The following is a 15,789-nucleotide window of genomic DNA, read 5'->3' as shown; positions in this document are numbered from 1 at the left end:
AATATTAAGGGCGTGCCGTGATGGCACTGCCTTTAGTGCCCTCTACAACCTGCACAAACAGCGTGCCGGCCCAGTCACATGTTGTATTTGGCTTCTGTATACTCAAGTAAGTGAGTGACTGCAAGACATACATGAACAACAGCCATACAGGTCACATTGAGGGTGGTCGTATAAACAACTTTAACACTGTTACAAATATGCGCCACACTGTGAACCCACACCAAACAAGAATGACAAACACATTTCGGGAGAACATCCGCACCGTAACACAACATAAACACAACAGAACAAATACCCAGAATCCCATGCAGCCCTAACTCTTCCGGGCTACAATATACACCCCCGCTACCACAAACCCCGCCCCCCCAGTCACTCACGTGTGTCTGCAGAAGCCTCATACAACATGTGACTGGGCCTGCACGCTGTTTGTATGGTGAAAAAGCGGACACGACGACAGGTTGTAGAGGACGTTAAAGGCAGTGCAGTGCCATCATGGCACGCCCTTAATATTGTTGTCCGGGTGAAAATTGGGAGAATGGTTGCCCCGGGAGATTGTTGGGAGGGGCACTGAAATTCAGGAGTCTCCCGGGAGGGTTGGCAAGTATGTTGCTAGGGCGGGAAAGCCATTCAAAGAAGGTGAATTTATTAAAAAGTGCATGTTAGATTTTTTAAAGAAATCTTTTCTTGCGGCCCAGCCTCACCCAGTTTCTGCATCCAGTGGCCCCCAGGTAAATTGAGTTTGAGACCCCTGCAATAAACTTTAAAATTTGAGAGAGTTACCACAAGCAAACGGCACTTATTCTGTGGAATGACCCAGAAGGGATGAGCTCGAGGCCAGGAGAGGGAGGGGGAACCCCATTTCAACCAATGGGATGGTTAAAAAAATTACATTGCTTGAAAAAGAGCATTTTATTAAGACAAAATGCTTATATGTACAACAGCAGAGATGAGCTTCTGTAACAAAAATAAAAGAAACTAAATAAACTGTGTGTTGTAAGTGTTGGAAAACATATTCTTCATTCAGCAATGGATATAAAAAAGCTACAGTGTTTTTAAACCATTTATCTGTCATAATTAAGTCCGCAAGAGTGCAGACACATTTAGTTACAAAAATAAATACAAGTTGGAGGAGATGTTGAATGCTAGTAGAAAAAGTCAGTATAATGCCGCATCCTGCTCATACAGTAATAATAGAGTTGAATGTGTCCTTTAGAGCCAGGGGTGCCATGCAGGGTCCATGCGGCACAGATTGTCCAGGCTGTTGGCTGCAGCCACCAAAGTGTTGACTTTACTCTCGCCTCCCTCGAACTGAGCCAAATTATGCAAGCGGGTCATGATGGCGGTGACGGCCTTCTGGACCAGTGACACCAGCTGCTGCGAGTCCATGTTTTCAGGCTGGCCGGCCGGGGACAGAGGCATGGACGTGTCCTCCTGGGTCTTCTTGTGCCAAGCGATGATCTCGTCGCGCAGGACCGCCTTCAGGATGCCGTCCACCTGTCGTCAATAAAACAATTTCAGTTACACTTGCTATTTTCTTTACGTTTGAACAAAAAGTTGTCATGTGAAAATATACAATGTTCAAAACTGATGGTTGAATACAGTTTAAAAGTTCGGTAGAATGTGAGCCACATAGCGTCAGGTAAACGAAAATATGACTAATAAGTTGGCATGCGTCATGACTGAAGTCATGTATAGCCAAAAAAAATTGCGGTAACACTTTAGTATGGGGAACATATTCACCATTAATTAGTTGCTTATTAACATGCAAATTAGTAACATATTGGCTCTTAATTAGTCATTATTAAGTACTTACTAATGCCTTATTCTGCACGGCCTTATTATACAACCAGTAAGCCATTAACTAAGAGTCTTCCCTCAATAACCTCAGAATTATTGCTTATTAGTAACCCTAACCCTTATATGTTCCCCTAGTGTCCAAATAACTCTAAATTAAGTCTTTGTTACTTAGAATATGTTCCCCATACTAAAGTGTTACCAAAATAGCTAACATAATTATGTCAGCATGCCAACAGTAAATTAATGACAAGTATCAAAATATACACCTGCAAAATGATCCAAAAAAGCTAGCACCCTAACGTTAACGTGCTTGCATGCTCACAGTTAGCATGCATCAAGTACTAAAATATATAACCGAAGTGTATACCTTCAAAAATAGCTAAAAAAATTAAAAAAAGCTAACAGCTAAAAATATACACAAAGCAAACTACAATCTGCTACCAAAGAATATACAACAATTGTTCACAACAAAAGAGGAGAAATATAACATTAGAGAAAAATGTAATTTAAAACATTTGCACGCACGTACAACACTTCATTTTAGCTCAGGGGCCACATGGAGGAAAATCTATTCCCCAAGTTGGCCGGAATGGTAAAATCATGGCATGATAACGTAAAAATAAAGACAACTCCAGGTTGTTTTCTTGGTTTTACTTTGGCCAAAAATAGAACTAGCCCATTATGAAAGCGTACAAATCACAAATAGTCCTCTGGACAAAACACTTCAAGTTTGTTGAACATTCTGAGGAAATTGGTGCAGTTTCAAAAACACTTTGAGCTTAGACTTGGTCTCAGTGTATCTACAAAGCCAGGATTAAACTTTAAGTCACAGTCTTTCTGGGATTGAACAAAAAACACAACACGTAAACTCTTCGAGGTATCAAATACTTCCTTTGTCACGTCCACGTATCACTCCGGTGCTAACTCAACAAACCGGAAGAAACGGAGGTAAAAACTATTCAAAAGGGTTAAGTTCACTTTTCTTGTGTTTGACTGAGATACTTTGGGGGAGTAAGGGTGCCAAATAACGATGTGTTCAAAGCAGAACGGCAGGCTTTAAGTTTGATGTGGGTCGAGGAGGAGGAGCCACAGTCACCCTTTACTGTGTACCTCTTGCTTGGCCCCGGTATAAACTGTTTGTTTGCCTAACAGAATTGCTATTGTGACATCCAGTGGACACATATAGAACAGCAGTTTCTTTCATTGAAAAAAAAAAAAGCAGCTAATTTTTGTACTTGGTAAACTCATCACGCGAGCTGGATAAAACCTGTTTGCGCTGTACGTTTGACACCCCTGCTTAAGATCTTCAGTATATCAGTATGTGGAATTAAATTATGGAATGGATTAAGCAAAGAAATCAAACAATGTACTAATATGATCTACTTAAGAAACTCTTCAAACTTAAAGTGTTTACAAAGAAGAAGAACCATGATAAACATTCTGAATTTATTTAATCCATCCATTCATTTTCTAGATAATCCTATTCATCTCACCATATGGAATATAACTTACTTCACTAATTTATATTTATTTATTTTTAATATTATTACTTATGGAGTATATTGTGAATAAGTTGAGAACAGGAAGTGAACAAAACTTTTAGCAAATGCTATGTAAAGGAAAAGGGGTAGTATTAAATAAGCTCTGCTTCTTCCTACTTCTTTTCGAACATGTTGACTAGAGAAACAGGAATTGTGATGTATCATGTTGTATGCATGCATGTTCCAAATAAACACAAACTCAAACAGTAATCATGTGTCAAGTACCAAAATATGACTGGGCTGTAAACCTCCAAAATTCGCCAAAAAAGCTAGCATGCTAATGTTAGCGTGTTTACATATCTGACTCAGATTTTGAATATACCTCCAAAATTAGCTAAACAGCTGGCATGCTAACGCTTTGACCCAAAAGTGGGCCGTGTGTCGCTACACGATCGGTACCGGAAGACACGATTCGAAGACTACGTCATTTCCTAGACTTGCAATTTTTTTATGACAGAGCCTTAGGACATGTTCTGTGATATTTGAAAGTTGTATTAATGTTTTGTACAAACAATAACTTACCCAGGAGTAAAAGGGAACAAGAGTATAAAGATGAACAAGGGGTAGATAAAACTAAAATCTGAGTATTATCACCACAATTTCAACTACTTTTACTCCTATGTCATTGCAATTAATGACTGATTCCCATTGCATTTCTCTTTAAAAATGTTGATTACCGTACTTACTTACTGTAACTTAAATCTATGTCTGCGGCCTGACAAAAAATAGACTTTTCAATGATTAGTATTGTGAATTTAATTGAATTGTACTATTGTAATATATATATATATATATATATATATATATATATATATATATATATATATATATATATATATATATATATATATATATATATATATATATCATATACTATTATTATTATAATATTATTTTACAATATTTTATTTTATAGTATTTGTTGTAAATAAAGTAGTAAAAAAAGAATCATTTCTTTGCAATTTAAGGCTGCTGAGCACATTGTTCAAGTTTCTGTAAGGTTCCAAAATAAATACTCTATTCTTAGGAACGTTTATTTGGTTTTGTATGTAATATTTTATATGACATTGTTTTTCAAATAAAGAAACCCAAAAATAAAAATCATGGTACCAGTATTGGCGTGCACGAAAATAACTGGCGTAAAACAAGTTGGCAGAAATTACGTAGTTTTTGCGCATACCGATGGATGGACCGATCGTGTAGTGACGCCGTGGACCCATTCATGGTGGCTTGTGGGACAGCTAGTAAAAAATACATCAACATATATTTACTACAATATAAGAGGACCTTAAAAATAAGAGGTGTCATATTTTTTGATCATTGATCACCATTATCTTAAAGTTGGCATCTCTTTAAATTACTGGTGTGCATATGTGAGTGACAAGAGGAAAAGCTCCCTTGTAAATTTTGGTCAATAAGGTATTTACTCTACAGCTGATGTTTGACTAGTTTGATATTATCATTTTAAATTAAAACAAGTATTTTGTCATGCCATTTTTAGTTTTAATGGTTGTTCGTCTTAATGTGCTCTGTGATTGGCTGCCAACATGGATGGATGGACTTAGTGACCTGTGGGTTCCAGGATTCAACAAAGCTAGAAGTCTCTGCTAAAATTGACAAGGATCCTGGTATTTTATAGTTATGAATCAATTTGGAAATAAACAAAACAAAATGATTACCGCTAACATACAGAAGATTTTGTCATTTTCTTGTGTCATTTCCAGTCAAAAGAACCCCATTTGACTAACAAAGAAATCACTTTAACTCATAATTTGGCTAGAGTATGAATCATTTTGGGGTTTAGCTGTATATGCGGCTGGCAGCTGCCACATTATAGCAGCTTATGAGATTCTAAGCTAATTCGATAACCGGTAGGGTTTATCTGAAAGTCATCATTATGCATCTCGGAATGCGGTTTGTGTACGCACAATATGCCAATCTGCGGGGAATGGTTTTCCTCAGCTGTGTGTTTAGGCAGAAAAGGTAATAAAAAAGGACTGTTTATAGAAAGTCAATCTCAAACAAACACGCAAAGCAGACTCCAATTTAGGGTGTGCCAGTGTCCCTCTTGGGCAAAGCTATGTGCACTGTTAGCAGCTCATTATGGCCACGGAGACTTGAAATACACAACCATCTAAACCACAACACCAGTAATCATCACCTAACTAGGTACACACACCGCTCCCTTGTTTTGACGTGTTGCTTGTTTATAGGAGTTATTTGGGGATGGTGTGATTGTCCCATGTAGGCGCTGCTGCCTTGAAACCGGCAGTCACAACACAACATGCTTGACTAGTTGTGTATTTGTGTGTAAACACTCCACAAGCCTTACGTAGTCACCACAAGGCCGCCACTACCGCCCTGGACTAAAACTAGACCTACTTGTTTCCAGGTCACGATAAAAAAGGGGTCGCCAACCCGTCGATCGCGATCGACCAGTCGATCTTTCGGACCCTACCAGTCGATCGTGAAAATATTGGGCAAAAAATAAAGCATTACCGTATTTTCCGGAACATAGGACGCACCGGATTATAAGGCGCACTGCCGATGAATGGTCTATTTTCGATCTTTTTTCATATAAAAGGCGCACCGGATTATAGGGCGCATTAAAGGAGTCATATATATATATATATATATTTAGTTTTTTTCTAAATGTAAAACATGTCCTTGTAGTTCACATCAGTGGTCCCCAACCTTTTTGTAGCTGCGGACCGGTCAACGCTTGAAAATTTGTCCCACGGACCGGGGGGAGGGGGTGGGGGTATTTTTATTTTTTTTCATAAAGAAATACAATCATGTGCATGTGTGCTTACGGACGGTATCCCTGCAGACTGTATTGATTTATATTGATATATATTGTATGTATTGTGTTTTTTATGTTGATTTAATTTAAAAAAAAAAAATATATATATATATATATTTTTTTTTTTAAATTTCTTGTGCGGCCCCGGTCGGCGGCCCGGTGGTTGGGCACCACTGGTCTACATAACATGTAATGGTGGTTCTTTGTTCAAAATGTTGCATAGATTATGTTTTACAGATCATCTTCAAGCCGCTTTCTGACAGTCGCTTCCGGATACGCCGTTTTGTGGGCGGTCTTATTACGTGGCTCACCTTCCACAGCATCTTGTCCCCGTCATCTTTGTTGTAGCGGTGTAGCATGCAAGGACGGGAGTGGAGGAAGTGTCAAATCATAAGGTGTATGCATTTTGCTGTGAGCTTGCATGCAAATTTGGATGCCTGTATTCACGGGGTTTTGCGGTCTGGCTATGTTGTGATGTCACAGCGAGGTGGACGTATTATTTGGACATCAAGACCAGGCTATGAGGAAACACAAAAAAGGTAGGCTAAAGTATTATTTTCATCTCATCTTGGCATGTGCATATCATCACATTTATGCAGAGTCTATTTGCGTGCAGGCGTACCTAATTTTGTGACTGGGTGAATTTATATCATGTTTATACAGACGTGACGACTTCAAGATATATACTGTATTTAACAGTGTACATTTTCAAAAGATAAATTATGATACTTTAAGAGAGGAAGAGGCGTGGTTTCATTTGCAATCTGGCAACGCCTCCACAATCGAACATCTTGCAGACAAGACTCAAAAAACGGGTTATAAAAGTGACGGTAGAGCAAAATTTACCCGAAAGCATATTAAATGTATGAAGTGCATTCGGAAAGTTTTAACAGCACTTCACGTTTTTTGTTAAAATTAATGCATTGCATTTTGTTTTCAAAATTCTACAGATAATACCCAATAATGACAATGTGAAAAGCTTTTTATTTAAATTTAGCAAACGTATTAAAACAAAAACAATCACATGTACATTAGTATTCACAGCCTTTGCTCAATCCTTTGTTGATTCACATTTGGCAGCAATTTGAGCCTCAAGTCTTTTTGAATTCAATGCCACAAGCTTGGCACACATTGGGCAGTTTCGCTCATTCCTCTTGGCAGCACCTCTCAAGCTCCATCAGGATGGATGGGAAGCATTGGTTTTCCTCCAGAATGTCTCTGTACATTGCTGCATTAATCTTTCCCTCTATCCTGACTTCCAGTTCCTGCCGCTGAAAAACATCCCCACAGCATGATGCTGCCACCACCATGCTTCACTGTAGGGATGGTATTGTCCTGGTGATGAGCGGTGCCTGGTTTCCTCGAATGAGGCCTGGCATTCATGCCAAAGAGTTCAATCTTTGTCTCATCAGACCGGAGAATGTTGTTTCTCATGATTTGAGAGTTTTACAGGTGCTTTTTGGCAAACTTTTTCCCAAGAAATGACTTCCGTCTGGCCACCATACAGAACTGATTGGTGGATTGCTGCAGAAATAGCTGTCCTTCTGGAAGGTTCTCCTCTCTTCACAGAGGAATGCTGTAGCTCTGACAGAATGACCATTGGGTCATTGGTCACCTCCCAAACTAGACTCAGAAGAATGCAGCAATGTACAGACACATCCTGGATGAAAAGCAATGCTTCCCATCCAACCTGATGGAGCGTGAGAGGTGCTGCAAAGAGGAATGGGCGAAACTGCCCAAAGATAGGTGTGCCAAGCTTGTGGCATCGTATTCAAAAAGACTTGACGTTGTAATTGCTGCCAAAGGTGCATCAACAAAGTATTGAGCAAAAACTGTGAATACTTATGTACATGTGATTTTTTATTTTTAATACATTTGCAATTAAAAACAACAAAAGCACTTTTTCACATCGTCATTAAGGGGTATTGTCTGTATAATTTTGAGGACAAAAAATAATGTATTCTATTTTGGAATAAAGCTGTGAAATAACATAATGGGGAAAAAGTGAAACGCTGTGAATACTTTCCGGATGCACTGTATTATCTGGACCAGAAGGAAGTGTTTTAAAAGGTAGATTAAAATCATTATAGGTTCCTCTTAAAGCAAAAATAAATGTCTGCATTGTCATTTTTGCTGGCTTGTGCAGGTCCTAACATATAGGTACAAGAAAAATGACCAATAAATGTATAAATAGAAAATATTTTTAATCAGATGAATTAGGGCTGTAGCTATCAAGTATTTTAGTAATCGTGTAATCGATCGATTAGTTTGTTCGATTACTCGAGTACTCGGATAAAACACAGTTTACAGCATCAGTATTTTAGGGAAAATAGTTTAAATTAACGATTTTTGTGCTTGCCATGACCATTCTTTTTTCAAATAAATGCACATCCTTAAAATTAAAATTGCGCTTTTAACATGTGTGCTGCGCGCGTTAATAAAAATAAATAAAATAATCAGCCGTACACCGCCACACAGATCATCCTCACTCATGTGCGCTCTATCACAACGGCTGTGCTTATTTAAAGTTTCGGGTACACCATGCGAGCTGGATTTTAATTATTCTTATTAAACTCATGAAAAGACTAATCAAAGAAACATCAAAAAATCTTAGCTTTTTTTCTAATCAAATTAATTGATTAATTGTTGCAGCCTTAAGATGAATGTGATGAGCTCGTTTCAATGCTCGTGTTGTATTAGAAGCAAATGCTTCAATCCCTGATGTAAAATGATTCTTTATTTTTGATTGCAAGATACTGAATCAACAGCACCTCTGTTCTGTCACAACAGATTAAAAATTAATCAACAATTAATTAGTTCCACAATAATGATTGATTAATGGATTATTATGCTTATCCCAAGCCAGAACCCTCTAAGGATGTACTCTCACTCCAGATGGCCCACTTCACACGTAAACTCACTTCCTCTTCCTTTTGGCACAGTAAGTTGGCCAGGACACGGCATGACTGTAATGTGATGCATCTTGCAACTTCCTAATGATAACCAACATATTTCATGATAGAAAAAGTCAATACAAAGACTCAAAATTATCCAAAAGTCAAACACACGACACACTCGCTCATCCTCGACTACATTTGTGTGCGTAATAAAGGCGTGTCTTTTAATTACGCGTAAGTAATTAATGACAGCTGCCACCTTCCTCGAAGTAAACCATTAGAATGACTTGAAATAACCCACAAAGTAAGGGAAATAAAGCCTACCTTAAAGTTTGGCTGCGCAAAGCAGCGTGCCACAGCGATCATGGAGGCGGTGAGCGGGCCAGAGACGCCGATGGTGGTCAGGAACTCTGAGATGTTTGGCGTCAGGCGGAAAGGAACAGGCCTATTGGCGTCCAGGTCACCCGTGGCGTCGTTGATGTCGAAGCGGAAGTAGGAGACGTTCAACTTGCCGGTGTCCTAGCAGAGTGGATAGAACAAAATGTCAGCAGTGTTCCAAGACAAAGAAGGCAGGTGATGATTGACTTATGTGTCAACATGGAGCTGAAATAACACTTTAGGTACCAAGCAACAGTGTTATTGATCCATCGTCCTGGACGGTCACAAGTCACTATCAGCAGCAGAACATCTATAATTCTCCTTCCCTCTCGCTGACTTAAATATATACAGCCAAGTTTGCATCTTTAAGCCTGTGTATGTGAGAGAAGGGTGTGACATGAGCAGCCATTCTAGCCATGATAAGCTCCCTTATATGAAATTGTGAGTGGCTCTGACAGCTTTATGACGGTGCAATTCTCTGCAGCTTCCCCCAGCCCCTCTGCTACTGCCGTCTGCTCCTCCTAGGCCCCGCGGCGAGCCTCGGGGCAGTGGGCCGAGACACCAGCAACCCCCCCAGCCCCCAAACCCCTAACCCTTCAGGGAGCTCTGATAAGCCTGCAGACAGTTAGAGGCGAAGGCTGACGCACAGAAAGCTAAAATCAGCATGCTAGTGAACACCTTCGTTTTGAGGGGCTGTTGAAGGTATGAGATGATGGCAACATCATGATAGACGCTGGCTTCTTTTCTAAACAAATGTTCATCATTCTACAGTGGAACCTCGATGTATGTCCTTTTTGGTTTGCAAACGTTTACATCGCATCAAATATGCCTTTGTGTGCGAAGCATGTCTCAACATACGAATGCTTTATTCATTCATTCATTTTGGATGCTGCTTTAAGCAATCGGGGGCTGCCATTTTTATGACATCACTTCCTTTTCTTCCACTTTGAAGAGGCAGGACCCCTACGTCACATCCTGTAAACACAGGCACGGCCATTTAGAAGAGCTTCGACGGTGAGCGGCACTTCTGTTGTGTCTATTTCCACAATTGTCATACCTTGCGCCGGTCAAAGCTGTGTCAGCCTGTCTTAAAGATCACTTTGTGTGAGCGGAAACTCTCAGTCTTTATGTATAGCTTCGGGTTGCTAACTAGTTAGCCTTTGGTTTATGGCCCCTTTAGTTTGACGATTTTATCAGCGAAGGCGGATTTGTTCTGCAGAAAGTCTATAGCTGTGATGAGACCGAAAAAGATGCCACAGCGGACCTTTATTACAGCGAAGGAGAAGGCACTACCGGGACACAAGCCGATGAAGGATCACCTTACACTGCCAGTTTATTCTAACGCTAGCGGTGTCTACATGAAGCCACTGCTGTTTTATCACTCCGAAACTCCCACAGTGTTCAACAATGGCACAAATATACCCAGTGTGTGTATGTGCATTTAAGCTTGCTATAAAGTTGTGTTGTTTGGATAAAAAAATAGATTGTTGAGCCATTAACCCCTTGTTGAGCCATTAACCCCTTTTTAAGTTAAAGTTAAGTTAAGTTAAACTACCAATGATTGTCGCAGGGGGTTAAATCACCAAAAATGATTCCCGGGCGCGGCTACGCTGCTGCCCACTGCTCCCCTCACCTCCCAGGGGGTGATCAAGGGGATGGGTCAAATGCAGAGGACAAATTTCACCACACCTTATGTTGTTTTTATACACACACACACACACACACACACACACACACACACACACACACACACACACACACACACACACACACACACACACACACACACACACACACACACACACACACACACACACACACACACACACACACACACACACACACACACACACACACACCGTGTCTTCAATGTGTGCTGTTTTTTGTTTACTAAAATAGGGACTTTTGTCATGGCTGGAACCAATTATTCATGTTTACACATGGGAAACTCTGCTTCACTATACATACGTTTTGATTCACGAACTATGTTCGTAAATCGAGGTTCCACTGTACATAAAAACCACTGTGATCATTACGAAAAGGAAATTAAAGTGATTCTCAAGAGATGACGTGGATATGAATCATCATCGGCGGTCACTCGAACGAGTATGACGATCCTATATGAATACAATAATCTACTGTGATGTTTTTTTAGGACACAAAAGGCTCTGTAGGGCCAACTGGAACATAAAATTAAGCAGGGTTAGGCTCCAATATGTCTAAGTGATGTCCTGTCCTTGCACTCTCGCGCCCCTGTGTGTGTATGTTTATATGTGTATTCCGCATCACAATCCTTCTGTGTCTAATGGGATCTGCTGAATAGAACAGGCAGAGTTGGGGCTTAATACCAGTTGACCGGAGGAACGCCTGTCAGCAAAGGGCGATTAGGATCAGAGGGGAGGGGCAGTTGACTGACATAATCATCTTTAATAATGACTTTGGAAAAACCTGACTGCAGACGCTGAGAGGTAGCTGCACACACACATCAACGCAACCATTTTAAATTGAAACATCTTTGATAGTTGGGAGTGCAGAGGGACTGCATATAACCCTCTGTCAAAACAGCCTTCGCATTGACAGCGGCTGGCTGACTGATAGACATTAATGCGAATGTCACAGGAGAGAAGGATGATTCATAAAAGCCAGACACAGAGCGGGTAATGGTGATCTCTTAATGCATCTATGCGCCTGTGTATTAAATGAAAGTGCATCACAGCCTGTTTGCCCTTGAAAGCGAGCCTGTGTGTGCACGTGTACTACCTGCGCTATCTGCAGCATCTCGGGGTTGAGCCGATTCAGGTGGAGCATGAACTCAGCCAGGCCGATGAGGGCCAGCTGGATGGTGAACATTTTCCGGAAGGTCCAGTAGTCGGTGGCGTTGGGGAAGGTGTGGAGGGCCCACTCCTTGAGCATGCTGCGCGGCACCATGTTGCCCTGCACCTCCTTCAGGATGTCCCGTAGAACCTGGTGGCATGGGGGTGAGCAGACAAGAAATTGGGGTTAGTTGTAAGGAAAGTCACTACTCGACTATAAGACAACCTTCATCTTTTTCAAAAAACATTTCTTTAAACAATATTTGTTATGAGAAAATTGAAGATCATTCATCACATTCTAAGGTCTTCCACAGTTGAAAGTACTCAATTGTCTAAAATGTCTTAGCTTAAAGATTAATGTTAAAATAGCAGCGCTGGGTAGAAAAGCACAGGCATTAACAGATGTGGCTGTAGGCAACCTCCATTTTTTTTTTTTTTTTAATCAACAAAATGTCAGTAGGATCTATTTGAATTAACATTAAGTGATCAGAATCCAGCAGCTTAATCCACTTCTGCATGGGAGGGGGAGATGTTTTTTGTTTGTTTGTTTGTTTTGTCATAAAGAAATACAATCATGTGTGCTTACGGACTGTATCCCTGCAGACTGTATTGATCTATATTGATATATAATGTATATATTGTGTTTTCTATGTTGATTTAATAATACAAAAAAAAAAAAGTTTTTATTTTTTTCAAATTGTTTTTTCTTGTGCGGCCAATCGGTCCACGGACCGGTACAGGGCCACGGCCCGGTGGTTGGGGACCACTGCTGTAGAGGACGCTGGTTCTCCAGAATATACAAAATAAAACCAAGAGTGAAGGGAGAAGTTTGGTCCCCCGGTCCTTAGCTTGACTTACGGTAAGTGGTGTTGCAATACTTTTTCCCATATAGTGTAGATAATCAGACATGTCTACCTGGTGGCTAGCTTGTGTGCCTCTGGCTTGCACAGTAGCAAGGCGATCGTAATATCTGGAAATAGGGTTGTCATGCTCAATCCCCTTCTTGGCACAACGCTGCTTGTAGATTTCCACCAGTGACAGAGACGAAGGGTTGTCCTCTACTAACCGCATTTGAGGAGACACCGCCACCACTCGGGGTACTGAAAGAAAAAGAGGAGGGGTGGGTGATCGAAAGGCGAGAGTAGTAGAAAAAGGGTGAGGTAGTCGGTGACATTCATTATAAATGTTACCAGAAACAGTTAAACCACAGTCTAGCCCTGCAACTGAGATATTTTAAAGCTAAGGGCGTGCCATCAGTCGACACCAAGCAGGGTCAAAGAAGGTAAAAAGCCTGCTGGTTGAACCGCACATTCAAAAAAAACAACTAATCATTTACATCTACTGGCAACCCAAATAAAATCAATTCCAGTCATTCCAGTTGGGAGGAAATGGCTTGGAAGGGAGCGTTTGAATTCCCCCACCCATACTCGCCTTTTAAACAAACCAATCAACTGCATAAATGGAGAGTGGGCAAACATCTGGGTGGAGGCAAACCACAAGAGAATAACGAGAGAGCGGAAATAGTGCGTTTGAAAGGGAACTGGAATGGTACACGGAGGGTGTGAGGCAGAGACGGAGAGAAAATGAAAGTCACATCAAATTCTGAGTGCAGAATAGCACATTCCTGTTCTCCAAGGACGCAAAGTCCTGATTTTATGTAAAATGTAAAACTTTTACCAGTGAAGAAGAGGTGTCTTTTGGTGGTCTCTTTCCTCTTCTCCAGACAGGGATTAAGGAGTCGAAGGAGCTGTAGAACCCTCTCCTCGCGACGAGACTCGGTCAGGCAGGCGTCGTTCATCACCAAGTAGGGATAGATCTTGCCATTGTGGCCACGGATGTAGAGGCGCCGTGCTGCTGTATTGTGCTTCTGAACAATCTCTACTCTGGGCATGAACCTGGAAAGTGACAAGGAGCAGACCATTGGACAAATATTCATGCAAAAGATCTGCCCCTCTCATGAGAAGTGATAGTTTTTGTCTCTTACAGTACCTGGCGATTTTGATGTAGTAGTGCGTTGGTTTGGGCATGAGGAACTCTCCGGGGATCTCCACCTCGGCCGTCTGTGCAGAGAAGTTGCTGAGGAAGCGGCACTTTTCCTCTATGAGGAAGAACTTGGGCAACTGCTTGGTTTTGGCCTCCAGGATCTTGATCCACTTCTTGAGCTTCGAGATCAGATTGTGGAGTTTCATGGAGCCGGGCACGCTAAAGTCAAAGTCTGGTGGCAAAGAGACAAATACAAGGACTTACAATGATGAGCCTGAAGAACAGGCTGATTTCTGAGCAAAAGCCCTTGCAGAAGGCTCTTTTGGCACTTGATCTCAGATGCCAACAATCAATCAATCAATCAAGCTTTATTGCAGACTCCAACATCCAAGTAGACATATAATCACATACAGTACATAAAACAAACAAAATATAGTATAAAAGGCATTATTATAAAATATTAAAACCAGTGTTTGTGCATATTCAGTAAAAATGCATCTAATAATTAAATAAAAGCAGCAATAAAAAAAATATATACATACTTTAAAAATGCATCTACACATTCTATAAAAGGCACCGATACCAGTGTTTCCATATATACATATATATATATGTTCCATATATAACAGTGCAAGCAAGATCCCAGGTGTGCCCGTTAACCTTCCATGCAGCTTTTTGCCCCCAGAGTCGATGCTGAAACTTTGTGCGCGTTCTGAGCCCTTCTACACATCAGTGAAGTGAAGTGAATTATATTTATAGAGCGCTGTTCTCTAGAGACTCAAGGCGCTTTACATAGTGAAACCCATTATATACATCAGGGGTCCCCAAACTTTTTGACTCAGAGGCCACATTGGGTTAAAACAACTTTTTATATATATATATATATATATATATATATATATATATATATATATATATATATATATATATATATATATATATATATATATATATATATATATACACACACACACACACACACACACATATATATATTACATATTGGGGCTGCAACAACTAATCGATTAAATCGATTACAAAAATAGTTGCCGATTAATTTAATCATCGATTCGTTGGATCTATGACTAAAGCAATTTTTTTAAAAAATTTTAGAATATTTTTTAATTTGTATTATATTTTTTTATAAACCTTTATTTATAAACTGCAACATGTACAAACAGCTGAGAAACAATAATCAAAATAAGTATGGTGCCAGTATGCTGTTTTTTTCCAATAAAATACTGGAAAGGATAGAAATGTCGTTTGTCTCTTTTATCCAATTATTAATCAAAGTAATAATTGACAGATTCATCGATTATCAAATTAATCGTTAGTTGCAGCCCTATTATATATATATATATATATATATATATATATATATATATATATATATATATATATATATATATACATATATATATATATACATATATATATATATATATACATATATATATACATATATATATATACACATATATATATATACATATATATATATATATATATATATATATATATATATATATATATATATATATATATATATATATATATATATATATATATATACACAA

The 15,789-nt window shown here is 39.6% G+C and overlaps 1 protein-coding gene across 2 annotated transcripts in view; it reads right to left on the bottom strand.

Annotated features, from left to right (window-relative positions):
- Positions 1 to 912: 912 nt before the first annotated feature.
- Positions 913 to 15,789, bottom strand: part of trrap (transformation/transcription domain-associated protein) — a 157,327-nt gene continuing 142,450 nt past the window's right edge. For both annotated transcript variants that reach the window (XM_062056086.1, XM_062056088.1), the window contains 6 exons: positions 14,219 to 14,444; positions 13,907 to 14,124; positions 13,145 to 13,329; positions 12,177 to 12,380; positions 9,363 to 9,557; positions 913 to 1,494 (listed from right to left, as the gene is read on the bottom strand). In XM_062056086.1, the coding sequence (XP_061912070.1) occupies positions 1,210 to 1,494; positions 9,363 to 9,557; positions 12,177 to 12,380; positions 13,145 to 13,329; positions 13,907 to 14,124; positions 14,219 to 14,444 (1,313 nt within the window). In that variant the 3' untranslated portion in view covers positions 913 to 1,209. The remainder of the gene's footprint in view (positions 1,495 to 9,362; positions 9,558 to 12,176; positions 12,381 to 13,144; positions 13,330 to 13,906; positions 14,125 to 14,218; positions 14,445 to 15,789) is intronic.

This window comes from Entelurus aequoreus, linkage group LG08 (genome assembly GCF_033978785.1).
Source record: "Entelurus aequoreus isolate RoL-2023_Sb linkage group LG08, RoL_Eaeq_v1.1, whole genome shotgun sequence".
NCBI lineage: Eukaryota > Metazoa > Chordata > Actinopteri > Syngnathiformes > Syngnathidae > Entelurus > Entelurus aequoreus.
The sequence above is the reverse complement of the archived record's forward strand: the minus strand, read 5'-3'. Positions and strand labels throughout refer to the sequence as shown.